We start from the raw sequence: 14,459 nt of genomic DNA on the forward strand, positions 1-14,459 counted from the left end.
AGTACAAGATAATTACCTAATTTTCATGATGTAACCTAGCTAAATCAGAATAATCCAGCCCATTCATCTTTCTTTCCACCTGATAAACCTTTACTTTCCATCTCTGCTAATTCTGCTGAAGAAGGGATATTCAATTGTGGTTTTGGTGCAGGTAAAAGTGATGAGTAAGGTGATAAGATTGAATCAAATTCGTAATCTGTTGAATATGGAAGTTTTGGCGCTATACAATCAAATTTAGAATAATCCAATCAGTATAGTTACCCAGGTTCATATATCGTCTAACGAATAAATCAATTGACAATAGATATAGAACTGTTTTACTCACCATGATCAATGATTGGTTTAGCAGGTTCAGTAGCTCTTGATAATCCAGCTAAAATCAATCTACGTAAAGCAGGTCCATCAAGTGGTGTTTCTTTTTTAGCTGGAGAATCAGCACCTTCTTTAGGTGAAGTAGCTTTGTTCTGCAATTTGGAAAAGGAAACGTTAGCATGTATCCTCTAGTCGATAATTCAGTCCAGTACGGTTCAACAACTAATAGTCATCATATCTGGGTGATTTCTGAAAGAAAACTTTTCCCCATAAACGTGGAATACGGTTACTTACTTCACTAGCTCTCTTTCCACTTGGACCCATAATATCCAAATTCAGTTTCTCTGCTGAACCATAAGCATTTTTTACTTTACCTAAAGCTAACAATACATCTCCTTTTGTAAGCATACCACCTTTACCTGTTCCTTTTAATTTCGAAATTTGTTCTGTAGTTAATGAAGATTCTTGTAACCTATCGTTGTTTGATAAAGGGAATAACTATATTAGTAAAGACAGATTTCATGGATGCTTATGCTACAGATAGATAAGAGCGAAATGAAGTAAATAACTTACAATCTTGATACAGATGGGAAAATAGGTTTGGAATGTTTAATTTCTTTATGTCCATGTCCAATTTCATGTTGTTGTTGGGGGGTTGCATTGTTAGATGATGATGATGATGATGACGACGAAGGAGATGAAGAAGAAGAAGAAGCTTGAGATTGTTTAGGTTGTTCTTTCGTTTCTTCTTTCTTTGATTCTTCTTGTTTTGGTTGAGACTGTTCAGATGAAGATGCTTCTGCATTTGCACTTCCACTTCCAGGTGGTGATAAATCTTTAGGTATAGATATTGAAGATAAATCATCACCTTCTTCAGCTAAAATTGCTATGATTTGTCCAACTGGTATTTTTGATGCACCTGCTTCGACCTAAACCATGGATATAAAGGATCAGAGCATTAACAAAGTGTACTTGATGTTTTGGCAGACTCGCATCATCACACTCCTCAACCATTTGAATATTGGTTATAAAACAAGCTTGCACATATGAGTTCGCCTGTAGCAAAGACTGAAAGATAAGAACTCACAATGATTTTTCCCATAACTCCATCATCTTGAGATTCAACATCGATCGTAGCTTTATCAGTTTCCTGTAGTTAAGCATGGTTATTAGTATATATGATGCAAAAGGTGAATTCATACCGAGGAAATTTGTAAGCGAAATCTCTATAAACTTACAACTTCTAATAATACATCACCTGCACTAAAACTTTCACCTTCTTTCAGTTTCCAACTTGCTATACCACCTTCTGTCATTGTAGGTGACATTGCAGGCATACGCATTGATGTACTTGCATAACGTACATTTCTCAAAGCTAGATCATGAAAAGAGGCATAACAATTTTTCGGTTAATTTCAACTTTGATATGACAAAGTGAAGGGAATATAATATAATACGATACTTACAAATATTAGATGTTCTGGATGAACGTATTATACTTTTGATCTGAGATGATCCTCTCATTTTGATTGATTTTTGTCTTGATTTGTTTTTTTTTGATATGTGAGCTTCAACATGTAGTCCAACAAGAGATCTTGATGGATGACAGTTGAAAACATCGCCAAAATCAAAACAGCTTGGGGAACATGTGTAATAACACGGACGGATAATTCAACACAAGTGACGGAGTAACAAATTTGATCCCGCTTAATTCGAAATTATAATATTATAATTACTGTTGATAGCGGCAATCACCGACGATAGATAAGATCAGCGAACAGATATGACGCGTACAAAGATCAGTGTCAAACAAATTAAAGGTCAATTATTATCATTATTATGCACGTTCAATTGTATAACTAATTATTAATACTCGTATAGCTTAGACCAATAGTAGATTCTAACAAGAATAGCGAGCTCAATACTTGTCTTACGCAGATATGAGATCAAAATGTTACTAGAGAGTACCTACTTTTGCATCGATATGAACCCATGATAACGGCTGTAACGATATAAATGTTTACACCACTTTCCAAAGGCTCCGAAAGAGCTCAAGATAGATTATGGGGTGAGTAGGTTCAGGAAACCGGTACTAAAGTCAGCTGATATACTTGACGCTTTAGATAATAGAAATTCACCTGATCGTAAAAAGGCTAGACCACCTATACCTAACACCTCAAATCCTATAGTTTCTACATTATTACCTCTACCTCCTCCACCTTCACGTCAATCGAGCCAAGTAGACAAAGGTAAAGATAAAGGAAAAGCGAAAAGTGCCAATGGCCATAACAATAATAATCTTGGTCAACCGAAAACCTTAGGAGGTGAAATAAGAGCCGTCACATCAAATTTGAATATCAAAAATCTCGGTCAACCAGGTCAAAGATATAAGAGGAAAACAAGACGCTTAAGTGGAATTGAACACCAGGATACAGAAGAGAAATGGACAAAGTGGTTTTTTCGTGTAAGCTTTCAATGGCTCTTCTCATAGTATTCACTATGACACTTGATAAATGAGTACGCATCATTGATTGATTATTTTTTCTGACATCAATAGCCTAGTAGACAAACAGTTAACATATGGCTAGAATCATGGTGGAAAAGACATTTTGTTCTGGTTGTCTTGCCGTGTATAGTAGTAAGTCGTAAGCTAGCTATAACATGATCCAGAGTGTTTTGGTAACTAAGTGCATACTGGTCTTTTGTAGGTATGGATATGGGTATCTTTACCTTTCCCCGTATCGGATCCATATAAAGATGATCCATTTCCTGAGATACCTTCTTGGCCTAAACGACCGAAAGAAAACTCTACTTTACCTGTGTCAAATCCGGATGACGAACAAAGTAATCTACCACTAGATGTGAACTTTTACTTCTTCTTGACTTGGTGAGTTATCTCCTTAATTGACTTCTTACTACGCATGTCAGCAATGTCTGGAAGCTAAGGCTTGGACATGGTCATAATAGGTATTTTGGGTAAGTCGGATCAATATTTGTGAAAAAGAGAACCATATAAAAGGGAATTTATCTTGATCTCTCAAAGTATTTAGGATGTATCTTGCAGTAGCTCTATTCTTTATCACGAATTTGTTCTCTCTTTATCGACTTAGTTAGTACTTTATCCACAGCTCTTACAGTACTTGACTGCTACTTATAGAGGCAGACTAATATCGTTCATATTATTCAGACTGGTGGCCATCCAAATTAGGTGGAAAAATCTCTTATGCGCTTACATGGATCAGTACATTATTACTTGGTCTACTAGCACACCATCTGGATCTATTCGGTTTGAGGAAAAGGTGGGAAAGTAATAAAGATCCAATTGGCGTGGTAGATTGGGAAAGAAAAAGTGAGTTGGGTGTCCGTGCATTTGGCTCAATTGGCAAATCTCAAATAGGTATAGAAACACTTGACAATCCATGCCTCATCATCTTTCCTTTTCCTTCTTCTTTTCTTCTTTACTCCCTTTTGCATGCTTTATACTGACTATATAGCGTTCTTTTATAGCTTTCTGGGTCACTCTGTCATTCATCGCTATGCTCATGCCTGCTCTGGCATGTTTCTCAAAACTGAAAAGGGACAAAAGACATACTTATAGACAACCTGTATCTACCGTCACGCGAACGTGAGCTGAGAGTTTGGTTCGCATAAATAGCCATACAGCAGCTTACTGTGAATCAACAGCTTCTTAGTTGGCCATTTATCACGACGATTTCCAGCTTCCTGGTTACGTTTCTTATGGTTCATGACTTGCTTAGCTATTGCTTGTTTCTCTTTGATTGCTGGTCAAGGTAAGTTAGCTAACGAGGTACGGACGACGTGTTCCATCAGCTGATATCAAATTTGTAGCTTATGCAAGTTTATACCTCACCACTTTGCCTCATTCTTCGCTGGACGCTGGTACATGGGTTTATTCCTGGGTTATAAGTCAGTTGTCTAAATGGCACACTTGCCTAGAGTATGACAGCTGATAAGAACACTTTTCACTTAGCTGTTCAACTTCTTGCTCAAATATCGTTCTTCATCTTGCAATCCAAAGTGAGAAGTAGAGCTTTGTTGTTTCTTTACAAACTGTTCTTCCAATTGGTTTATCATGTATTCTATCGTAATCTTGTAAGCTAACGCTCTTTTTAAACCGCTCTTTGTTCGGAAGAAGTTGAAGCTGACATAATTGAAATTTAATAGTTCGCTAGACTTCGTTCACCCACACAATATGCTACCGTTCAATTACTTTCATCAATTTCGGTTATAATCATATTCCCCTTACAAATGTCACATACATATCATCGTCTATTACAAATACTCATTGGATATCCAACACCTTGGGAAGAACATGTTGAAAATGTTGCTACTAGTTTTTACTGTAGAGGTTTAGCTCAAAATGTCACCATGGTTGGATTTTTAGGTTAGCTTTCCTATAGTACATATTTCTGATTTGGGAAATTAGCTAACTTACTATTTTTTGCTTATCTGTAGGATGGCTATCAATCTTACATTTTGGTCCGAATCAACGTGAGCGCTTTTTTCTCCATCGATCAGCTGACCAATAAATGTTAGGTAACTTAACAAGCTGACTATGTCAAAATAGATATATATCCTTTCTTCAGATTCAACCCTACACCAGAAGATCCGTATACTTTTCCTTTAACTTTTATAGCTTCTTCGATCATTTGGGTAAGCTTTCTGGACTACCTCTTCCAATTCTCCAGAAGCTTATCATCGTTCGCAATACGATCCTCATGAATTTGCGGACTGCAAAATCTTTGTCGCTGACATGTTTTGCGTCTTTTTTTTTCTTTCCCTCTTTTCAGGGATCCGAGTTAATCAGTTCTTTAATAGCTAGATTATTGATGACTTTGGCATTTGGCGTAAATGTTTCACAAATCGGTTTAGATGAAATGAGAGAATATCCAGAATTAGGTCAGTTAATGATTACGATGATCATGATGAATTTAACTGATTTTCTTTTAACGTGTTGACTTGATCAGTTCCTGCATGTGGTAAGTCATCTACTTGATCCCTTATTAATCTCCTATTCACATAGTGGAAGGAGGGAAATCTACGATGAATCTTGTATATATTGATTTTACTGACTGACCGATTCTTCTTTGTTTCTTTCCTTCAATAGGCTGGGCTTCAGTTCACGTTTCAATGAATATACTTCTATTCCTTATCAAATTGAATTTCAGATAATCAGACAGAAGATTTCATTAAGTGGGAAAATTCAGCAAGATCAGTATACGTTCTAGCATCAATATGGAGTTTTCGACAAAAGACTTGTTCTTCCACATTCAATTTTGCATTCGTTGGATCCTGGCATATTGTATCGTAAATTATCGAGATCCTTAACCTTAAAAATTACCTACTGCATATAATAACCATTTTTCTGTGTAAAAATCTCTACTCTCTACTCTAAAAGATTTACAATCAACATTCTCTACCTCTTATGTCCCTGCCTTTTGTTTGTTATTCTGCTATAGAAATGTATGTTTGTATGATTATTAGCTATCAAATAGATTGTAGATCTCATCGTAACATACCAAATACATCCGCTATAATAATTACTTTCTGATAAATATATTACCAATAATGCAAGATCATTCCATATTTTTGCAAGATCACAGCCGCAATTGTACTGTTCGGTACTCGTATTGTACTTTACATTGAGAAACTAGATTAAAAAAACAAATTCAATAATTCATATCAACATAAATATTATACTATATCAAATTATGTTTTTACTTTTATATATATATAAAAAGGTAGGATTGAACAAGACTAGATATAATTTTTTTTTGATCAGGCAAATTGCTGATTCAATTAAGTAGTGTTGGATTATGTATATAAAGAATATAGTATGTCCACTTTCGAAAGGATATATATTTATATGTATAAAATAGGAAGGCTCTCATAAAGACCAAAAAAAAAGAAAGAGAGCAATTGAAAGGAAAGATCTATTAACAGGAATGAAAAAGAAAAAAAAAGTTAATGGTATGTATGTATACAAGCAACCAAAAAAATATATCAAAGCCAAACCAAAAGGAAGCAGAACTTTTCTCTCTATAAACATCCACCATTCATCATTGACAATGACACCACATTACACTCTCAAATTACGTGGTTGACTAACAGCTTGTCTTAAACTTTTTTTCTTTATTGGGGATTTAGTTTTAGTAGTCATCAATTTAGAGTTTTGTCTGTCATTAGCAACTAGAGGTATCAGCTTTTGGTGTGCCTTGCTTGCAGAAGGCCTTGATAAGATATAGCACTCACGAAATCAAACTATTCTCTTGATCGTTAATTGGAGTAAATATATTCTTCTTTACTACAATTTTAGTTTTTGATGAGGATCTATTAATAATAATATTCGAGTTCATTGTTGTACTTGAATTTTCGTTGTTGAAGATATTATTTGCCTTGTTATTATTATTAATGTTCCTCTTCTTAATTGGTTTTTGGTTCTCTTTACCTTTTTCTTCTTGATTAGCTTTAGATCCAAATATATTCGTATTCTTTGTTTGTAGAGGTATAGCAGAATTTGGCATAGGCGGGATACCATTAGCAACTTCATGTTTTGAATAACCTAATCCAATTACTTTTTCAGGGCCATCGGAATTTCTCTTTCTACCCCAACCTAAAGCTTGTCTCCTTGCTGTACTCGTTACTCTATTTCTCTTTTGATCAATTTCTTTATTGCTTTTATCTTTATCATCATTAGTTTCTAAAAGCTTCTTAATTCCAAAATGATCAGATGCTACTGATTTAGCTTCGGCGCAATGTAGATTTAATGAATCAGCGTTCTTAGTGGGTTGAGAAGATGGAGGTGAAGAAGCTGATCTTGTATTTCCAATTTCATCACCACCAAGGAAAGAAGAAAAGATTGATGCGATTGGTGCAGGAGGTTCAGAAGGAGCTTCAGGAACATCATCAGGGAATGGAAAAGCGAAAGCGAAAGCTGAAGATGCTGATATAGTTGATGAAGTTGAATTTTTCTTTTGTTCATATTTAGTTGTTAATGACATCTTTTTACTTTTATTGTTTACGTTGATTGGAACAGATGGTTTTGGTAAAGGTAATCCATAAGGTGAAGATAAAGCTCTTGAATTACTTAAAGATGATTTACGTCTATGAGCAATTTTACCATTAGGTAATTTATCAATATTTAATGGTTTATATGCTTGAGTTGATTGGGCAAGGAATGCAGCTATCTCTTCATTTGTAGTAGGCATTTTCCAATCTACCAAAATCAGATCAGATGAAAAATTAGCTATATATACCCTTGGAGATTGCAAAGTAGCTCACCTTCTATAGCATGTTTAGATTCTTCACTATCCCTCCAACAATTTTTAGTTTTTCTAAATTCATCTACAGCTTCTCTTTCCCATTCTACCCAATTTCTAATTGATCTCATTCTATCATATTCATCTTCTTCACCTAAATCATCAACACCAACAATGGTAGGTTCTCTAGACTTAGGACTTGCTGAAGAGTTTTTAGCACGTAAAGTAGCCATTGAAGGCATTTCATGAATTGTAGCTTCAATTTTAACTCCAGCAGAAGATTTTTGCCTATAATGACCTGCGCCACTCGGTCTGATTCTCTGACCAAGTGTGATTGATGCTGCGTTGGTATCAAGCGAAAGTCTACTAGATGTTTCTGATGCTGAAGGTGAAGTAAGACCAGGTGTATCAAGAGGAGGCTCAGCAAGAACTAAATGGGCTGGTCTTCTTCGTCCTGGTCGTTGAGGTCTTGACATGGATGATCCAAGCATTTGACGACCGACCGCAGTTCTCATTTTCACTTTGCCGAGAGGGGCTAAATCGAAATCCACGTTTAGCTGAGAGCTATACAACAGGTTGTTTAACAGGTGATGTTGCGACTTACTCATATTGGACATGTTCTCACCCTCAGCTTGTAAACAAGCTTCCAGTTCTCTAGCCATAGCTTTGACTGGAGTGACGACATTTTGCATATAATTGTGAACATGTTGGAAAGTATCGTCACCTTGAGAGTTATTCGTAGCTGTACTGACAGTTGAAATTGGTCGAAGACCTTTAAGGAAGAAATGTTTTTTGGCTGAACTATGTTCAGGTCCAAAAAGGGAATCACCATCTATTGAGGATCTATTGAATGATCTATCAGAATCGAAGATAGAATCTCGGGATTGATGTTGTAAAGAATCATCGAATAAGGAATCGTTGATTTTATCTTGTGTACCATCGAATAAACTGTCCCAGGAGATTTGCCTCTGATGTTGGGGTCTTGAAGTAGAAGGTTCTATATCAGGTGGTGAGCCTGTAATGGATGTAAGTTGTACAGCATTGTCAAGTTGAAACATTCGATCACCTAAACCAGGTCTAGCAATTTGAGATACTGAAGATATAGATATTGAAGAAGAGTTTCTTCGATGATGAGCTGCCCAATCTGGTCTACCAAATGTACTTTCTCCGGAACCATTTCGACGATGTCTACTTATATATCCATATGAAGGTCTTCTGCCATTAAGTCGACTATTAGGTGGACCATTAAAGAGGTTCTGACCACCACCAACTATTTCACTAAGTGAATCAACAGATACGATTGATGAATTACGTCTATGATGATGCCCTCTTCTAGTTGTAGGTCTTGCTCCAGCATTATTGATCATACTGGAGAAGGATTCTTGTGATGTAATCTTTCTTGGTTTTGGTGAATTTTCATCAGATACTTCTTCAATGGTTTCTGTTATTGATTGATGACGAGAGTGGCTATTTATATTATTATTGAAGTTTACCTCGAAGTGATTGGTGTATTCACGATCGTTATCAGTACCGATAACAGATCCAATACTGGACATTGTAGCGATACTAAAACCAGATTCACCTCTTTTATGATGACCTCTTCTAGTTTTGCTGGTTGGAGCAATGTCGGGAACGGTAAGAACAGGTTCAGGAGCACCGAAGGAAGCATGACTTTCTTGACGCGGCATAGTAGCGACATGTTGTTGAAAAGCGAATTGACCTCTAAATGGTTCTTTTCGTGAGGGTGAATTGATAGGTTTAGCGTGTTCTCTCCTGGTAGGTGAAGTTGAAGGTTGTAATGATTCTCTTCTAACAGGTGAAGTTTTGGCGATACCAGTTACATGACCTATGATTGCGGTTTCTTCCATAGTTTCGTTATCGGCAAATTCACCACCATCATCTTCATCATCATAATCGGAATCATCGTGAATTGAAGTACTGTCGGATGGCTTGGAAATATGGAAAGACGGAATAAATTCCGGAAGCGGTTGTCGGGCAGAAAGAGATTCCGGAAGAACAGGAAGAGGCGGTAGCGAGGCAGGTAAGAATGATTGGATGGAGCTGACACTCTTCAAGGCTTCGACAAATGAAGCTCGCTGGTTAACTTGATCAAGAGCGGCATATTCATTGGTGAAATCGAATGAATTTCGTCGTTCTGTGTTTTCGGTAGTGAGCATATCTTCGATAACTGAATCTCTGCAATCATGTGTTTCTGTTGGATCGAGATCACATTTACAAACTGGTAAAGCTTTCTCTTGCGCAGGAGCTGGCATATCCGGTACTGGAGGTAATGACAAAGCAGGTGGAGATGGACCAGGTCGACGAGCGGGAACTCTATCTTTCGGTGGAGGAGCAGGAAGACCAAGTGTATAGGTTTGGTTGAGAGATGGAGCAGCTTTGAGGATATCCGAGGTCTCGTTGATAAGAGCTTTAAGATCGGCTGGTACATCAGAGGCAAGACTACCGCCTTTAATGGATTGTGTTCTTTCTTCGATTATTTGAGGACCCATTGTTTGACCCATACCGACTCTTTCATCAATCACTTTTCCAGACATCAGATCCATATCTGGTTTAGATGGTTTACCGTGTTTAGGTGGAGCTGGTGATGGCGGTGAGAAAATGTTTCGCATACCTTTTCTAACTAAACTTTCTCTTGGAGGAGATGGAGATACAGGTGAAACCTTTTGAGTTTGATTTGCTGCAACTTGTTCGCGGTGAAGAGCAAGTTTGAGTGGACTGACATTGGTGGAAGGAGGTTTGAGGGAACTTCCACTGGCTTTGTTGGATAACATAGCAGATCTTACTCGACGAATAGGAGTAGGTGATCCGGCAGCAGCTTGTTCAAGAGAGGCATTTGAACCCATTCGACGAAGTGCCGGACTATTGTTTGAGGCTGGTGAGAAGTCCAAGCAGGAAACGAGGTTGAACAATTTGTCGGTAGCAGAAGCAACTCTTCTGAGACTCGCTAAAAATCAGTTAGCGACATCCAAACTCGATGTAAACTCACGATCTCTAGCAGGAATTTCCTTTGACTTCTCATCAACTTGAACTAGGATTGCGAATCGACTGGTGAATTTGGCCGAAGGAACAGTCGCGGTTTTGAAAGGTCCAGAAGCTTCTTCAATCTCTTCTGAAAGTGGTCGAAGGGTAGGATTAGCTGCAATTCGTGGCGGCGAACTACCGATTCGTTGATGGGACGCTGATCTTGATTTTGGTGAAGAAGGTTTGATTCTATCGAAACTTTTCTTGATTGTAACACCAAACAAGCCAGTAAGACTCTTCCTCTTTGGAAGTCTAGAAGGTCCCATGAGTGCTTCGATGGCATGAACAGGTGCATCATCGGATATTCTTGTTGCGCCAGTACCTACAACACTTTCCCATACTCCACCTCTACCTGAATTAATAGGATATCTGGAAGGACTACCGTTAGGTGAGATATCATGATCTTCGAAAGTAGATCGGTTGGCTGTATGAGGGAAAGACGTAGTTGATGCAGTCGCAGGCATCACTTGAGAAGGATCATCCAATGATGGTGCTGATATGTGGAGGAAAGGTGGTCGGGGTCTTGTAGCAGATCGATTGGATCTCATGGTGGCAGCGGCGGCGTACTTGTCATCGATATGAGCAGTAAGAGACAAAGTCCCAGTGGGAGGAGCAGCTATGCATACAAAGTTAGCTAATCGTTAAAAATCGTCTGAAATTAGCAGAGAACTTACCCATTGTTTGAGTCCAAGGGTCTTTTGGAGGTAAAGCAGGTACGGTTGATTCTGATGGTACTTTAACCTTTTCTTTCTTCGATTTATTTCTACCAAGTAGACCCCATACTCTTGATTTAGTCTTCTCCTTTTTAAGGGTTCGGATAGGTTGTTCTTCAGCTTCGATAGGAGATTCAACGACTTGTGGTAGAGGAGCTGCCATGGTGGTTCCAAGGAGTTTACCGAGAGAAGCTGATCTAGGAGGAAGATCGGTATGAACATGCTGTGTGAGTGGAGCAGATACTCGACGTTGCTCGACGTTTGTTTTTGCCATTGTAGGTAACATTCTGAGGATATGATGATTAGCACAGTATCATCACTAACAGGGAAGAGTAGAATTTACCTTTCGGAAATTTCCTTAGTGTTGTTAACATCACTAGATCCAGTCTTGTAAGACATCGCTTTACTTGACGATATACTAGCTCTTCTATCAAGAGCTATACTCTTGGCCGAAGGAGTTTCAGCAGAATGCCTGAAGACATGATCTACTACTTCTGCACCTTGTCCATCTCTTACAAAAGGATCATCTCCTATAGAAGGTCGAGGAGCAATGACTGGCGTATGTAAAGTACTGAAATGAGAATTGTTTGATTTGGTTGAAGGTGGTCTATTGAGTTTCTTTAGCATAGCTGGGTTATCTTTTGGAGGTACAACAGGAACAGGAGAAGCCTTTTCAAGCACTGGTGTTATTTGCTGTTGCTGTTGCTGTTGAGGTTGATTTTGATTACTGTGATGATGATTACCCCATCCAAATAAATCCGCTAAAGCCTTTCGTGGCTTTTTAGTTTTCTTATCCTTTTCTCCTATTGCGTTACCAGAAGTATTATAAGAGGAAGAGGCTTGAATGGTATTTGATGTAATTGTGGATTTCATTGGTTTAGGTGATGAGGAATCAATATGAATCTGTAAATGTGCTTTACTTGATTTCTTCTTGATTGGTGTCTTTTCTTTGTTGAACAAGACCGAAGGTATCTTCTTTAAGAATCCACTGCTTTTACCGAAGCTTGTCGGAGGGTGAGATGGTGCAAGGTTGGTTTCAGGTTGGAGGTAGTGAGAATGACGAACGTGATTATTTGGAGAGAAAAGGGATGAATGAGTCATGTTAATTGTCGTTATATATAATCCGTAGAAATATCGTTAAAAGTTCATTAGGGTGATAGGTGGTAAGTTGAAACGTCTTATATTAAGTATGACGCACGGTATAGGAGTGTTTATTGAATTAGGGGGAGGCGATGATACAGTATGATAGTCGTGAATGATTTCTTTTCTTGTCGTAAGGTCGTAAAAAATCGTAAAAAAGCGTATAAAGTTCTATTGGTATATCAGATATTCATGGAGAATCGATTTCCCGTTGATATACGTTGAGATGATAAACCTAGATGAACAAGTTCGTCAGTCAATCTTGATGATACCCAAGAGGGAGTTGATGGGATTGAGAAGTTTATTGATGGGATGATTAGTTAATAGTCGTTGTTGGGTTTTTTTGTAAAAGGTGGAGCTGTTTAAGCAAAACGTTGAATGATGTTCTACGCTGTGCAAAACGGGATTTAAGGTAATCTAGAAAAATTTGAAGGTATGTTTGTTTGGATGTTGATAGAAGATTTACGATCCGAAACTGGATGTAAGAGAGATTTCAGAAAGGGGGAAGCTGTTTGTGTATATGGTGACTGAGCTGTGTGTCGATGAAGTAAATTGGTGATTTATTGATTTTTGAATTTCCTTCTTTTTTGGGTTCGAAAGGTTTTGATTTATAGTGTGATATTCTTTGATGTTACAAGCAATAAGATAGTCAGTCTATCTATCTATCCCAGAATGTCGTTATAAAGAAAATCGTCAAAATTCGTTAAATCGTTAAATCGTCAATTACTCGTTCAAATTCGTCAATCGAAACAAGAAGAGAGAGAGAAAAAGAAAAGAAATAAAGAAGGAAAGTGAAAAGGATGTATCGAGTGTGCAAAGGGGTTTGGTTGTATGCTGCTGTATACATTGTCTGTGAAGTACTGTATAGACTAAATGTCCCTATTACTTGCAGTGCAATTAAACAAAGGTCAGTGTTGGCACTAAGTATTGGCAGAAATAAACAAGCGACAAACATACCTTAACGCACAGACTCTATCATCCAACTTGATAAACACAGTTCCACACTTCTCGACCCATATTTATCCTACAAGCTCGGATCATCCCTCATATCATCTGCTAGTCGATGTGACCTTTGGCTTCTCGACCTGTAAGGTTAATGACAAAATGACGTCTTGGTTGTCAGGACCGCTGGTCTCGAGTCTCTTGCATGGGAATTAGTCTATCGTTGACACCCCAGAAAATACTTCCCTTCATTCAAAGATCCTCATCATGATGAATTGCTCGCTGGTCCTTGTAGCCTCTAGCCGTCAACGACTAGCTGTTGATCATGATCGTTCACATTCTTCGGTATGACCGTGACAATTGTTCGAAGTATAATTCGCTTCTGGTGATGTATTCCGCTTTAATCTGTTGATCGTCGTTATGGTCATTATATCGGTTCAGGTGGGGTGACCTCCTTTCCCGAAATTGATTAAGTTACGGTAGGACCAGTTTGAAACAAGTAAAAGAGAAATAGGGAGAAACAATCATGTTTTGCTTCGGAAACGGACAATCAAGATAGTCGCATAATCCCTCTGAGCGGACTAACGGTAATGTCCGCCACGGACCATGTTTTTCGATTGCCACGCGTGTATAGTATCGATATCAACTCTTCGAGGTATCATATAAACGCATGGGTAAGAGGTTTATCTCATATAAGCCTTGAGGGCCATTAACGTCTCCTGGTGTTAACATGAACATAGAATAGACTGCTGGCTTTACCTCGAGGTGGTAATTCTCTACCATCGGCAGTTGTTCTGATTTCCTTACGTGAGTTTGACTGACTACTTCAGTACAGCTTGTAGGAGTTCGACGAAGTTTGCTGCCAAGCCCAAAGCTGAACTTACGCTACAAGTTCGAGGTAAACTTCGATTCAAAAACGGAGCTCTTCAAGTATGATCTGGATATTTGTGATATAAGGGTGTCTTGAGCAATTGGAGTCAGCAGAATCTGCTGTAAGGATTGCGTGGCTATCAAGCTACTGATTATACCT

General features: G+C 38.0%; 3 protein-coding genes across 3 annotated transcripts; 1 reads left to right on the forward strand and 2 right to left on the reverse strand.

The window, feature by feature from the left end:
• Positions 1-44: 44 nt before the first annotated feature.
• L201_005467 (uncharacterized protein) lies at positions 45-1,836 on the reverse strand (the record flags this gene model as incomplete). Its single annotated transcript, XM_066221197.1, has 7 exons — positions 45-220; positions 326-464; positions 607-784; positions 886-1,241; positions 1,400-1,462; positions 1,551-1,687; positions 1,779-1,836. 7 exons carry the CDS (start codon positions 1,834-1,836, stop codon positions 45-47), a joined length of 1,107 nt encoding a protein of 368 aa, XP_066077294.1.
• Positions 1,837-2,328: 492 nt separating this feature from the next.
• On the forward strand, positions 2,329-5,505 carry L201_005468 (uncharacterized protein; the record flags this gene model as incomplete). Its single annotated transcript, XM_066221198.1, has 16 exons — positions 2,329-2,380; positions 2,436-2,776; positions 2,870-2,950; positions 3,021-3,199; positions 3,280-3,288; positions 3,363-3,421; positions 3,500-3,661; positions 3,820-3,937; positions 3,997-4,103; positions 4,162-4,239; positions 4,304-4,425; positions 4,498-4,717; positions 4,789-4,824; positions 4,901-4,986; positions 5,124-5,232; positions 5,441-5,505. The coding sequence occupies 16 exons, from the start codon at positions 2,329-2,331 to the stop codon at positions 5,503-5,505; spliced, it is 1,824 nt and encodes a 607-aa protein (XP_066077295.1).
• A 907-nt stretch (positions 5,506-6,412) lies between these two features.
• L201_005469 (uncharacterized protein) lies at positions 6,413-12,448 on the reverse strand (the record flags this gene model as incomplete). The annotated part of the gene is made up of 7 exons (XM_066221199.1): positions 6,413-6,509; positions 6,586-7,549; positions 7,615-8,127; positions 8,197-10,557; positions 10,600-11,250; positions 11,309-11,634; positions 11,691-12,448. 7 exons carry the CDS (start codon positions 12,446-12,448, stop codon positions 6,413-6,415), a joined length of 5,670 nt encoding a protein of 1,889 aa, XP_066077296.1.
• Positions 12,449-14,459: the final 2,011 nt, after the last annotated feature.

The sequence above is a fragment of the Kwoniella dendrophila genome, chromosome 7, assembly GCF_036810415.1.
Source record: "Kwoniella dendrophila CBS 6074 chromosome 7, complete sequence".
In the NCBI taxonomy this organism is placed as follows: domain Eukaryota; kingdom Fungi; phylum Basidiomycota; class Tremellomycetes; order Tremellales; family Cryptococcaceae; genus Kwoniella; species Kwoniella dendrophila.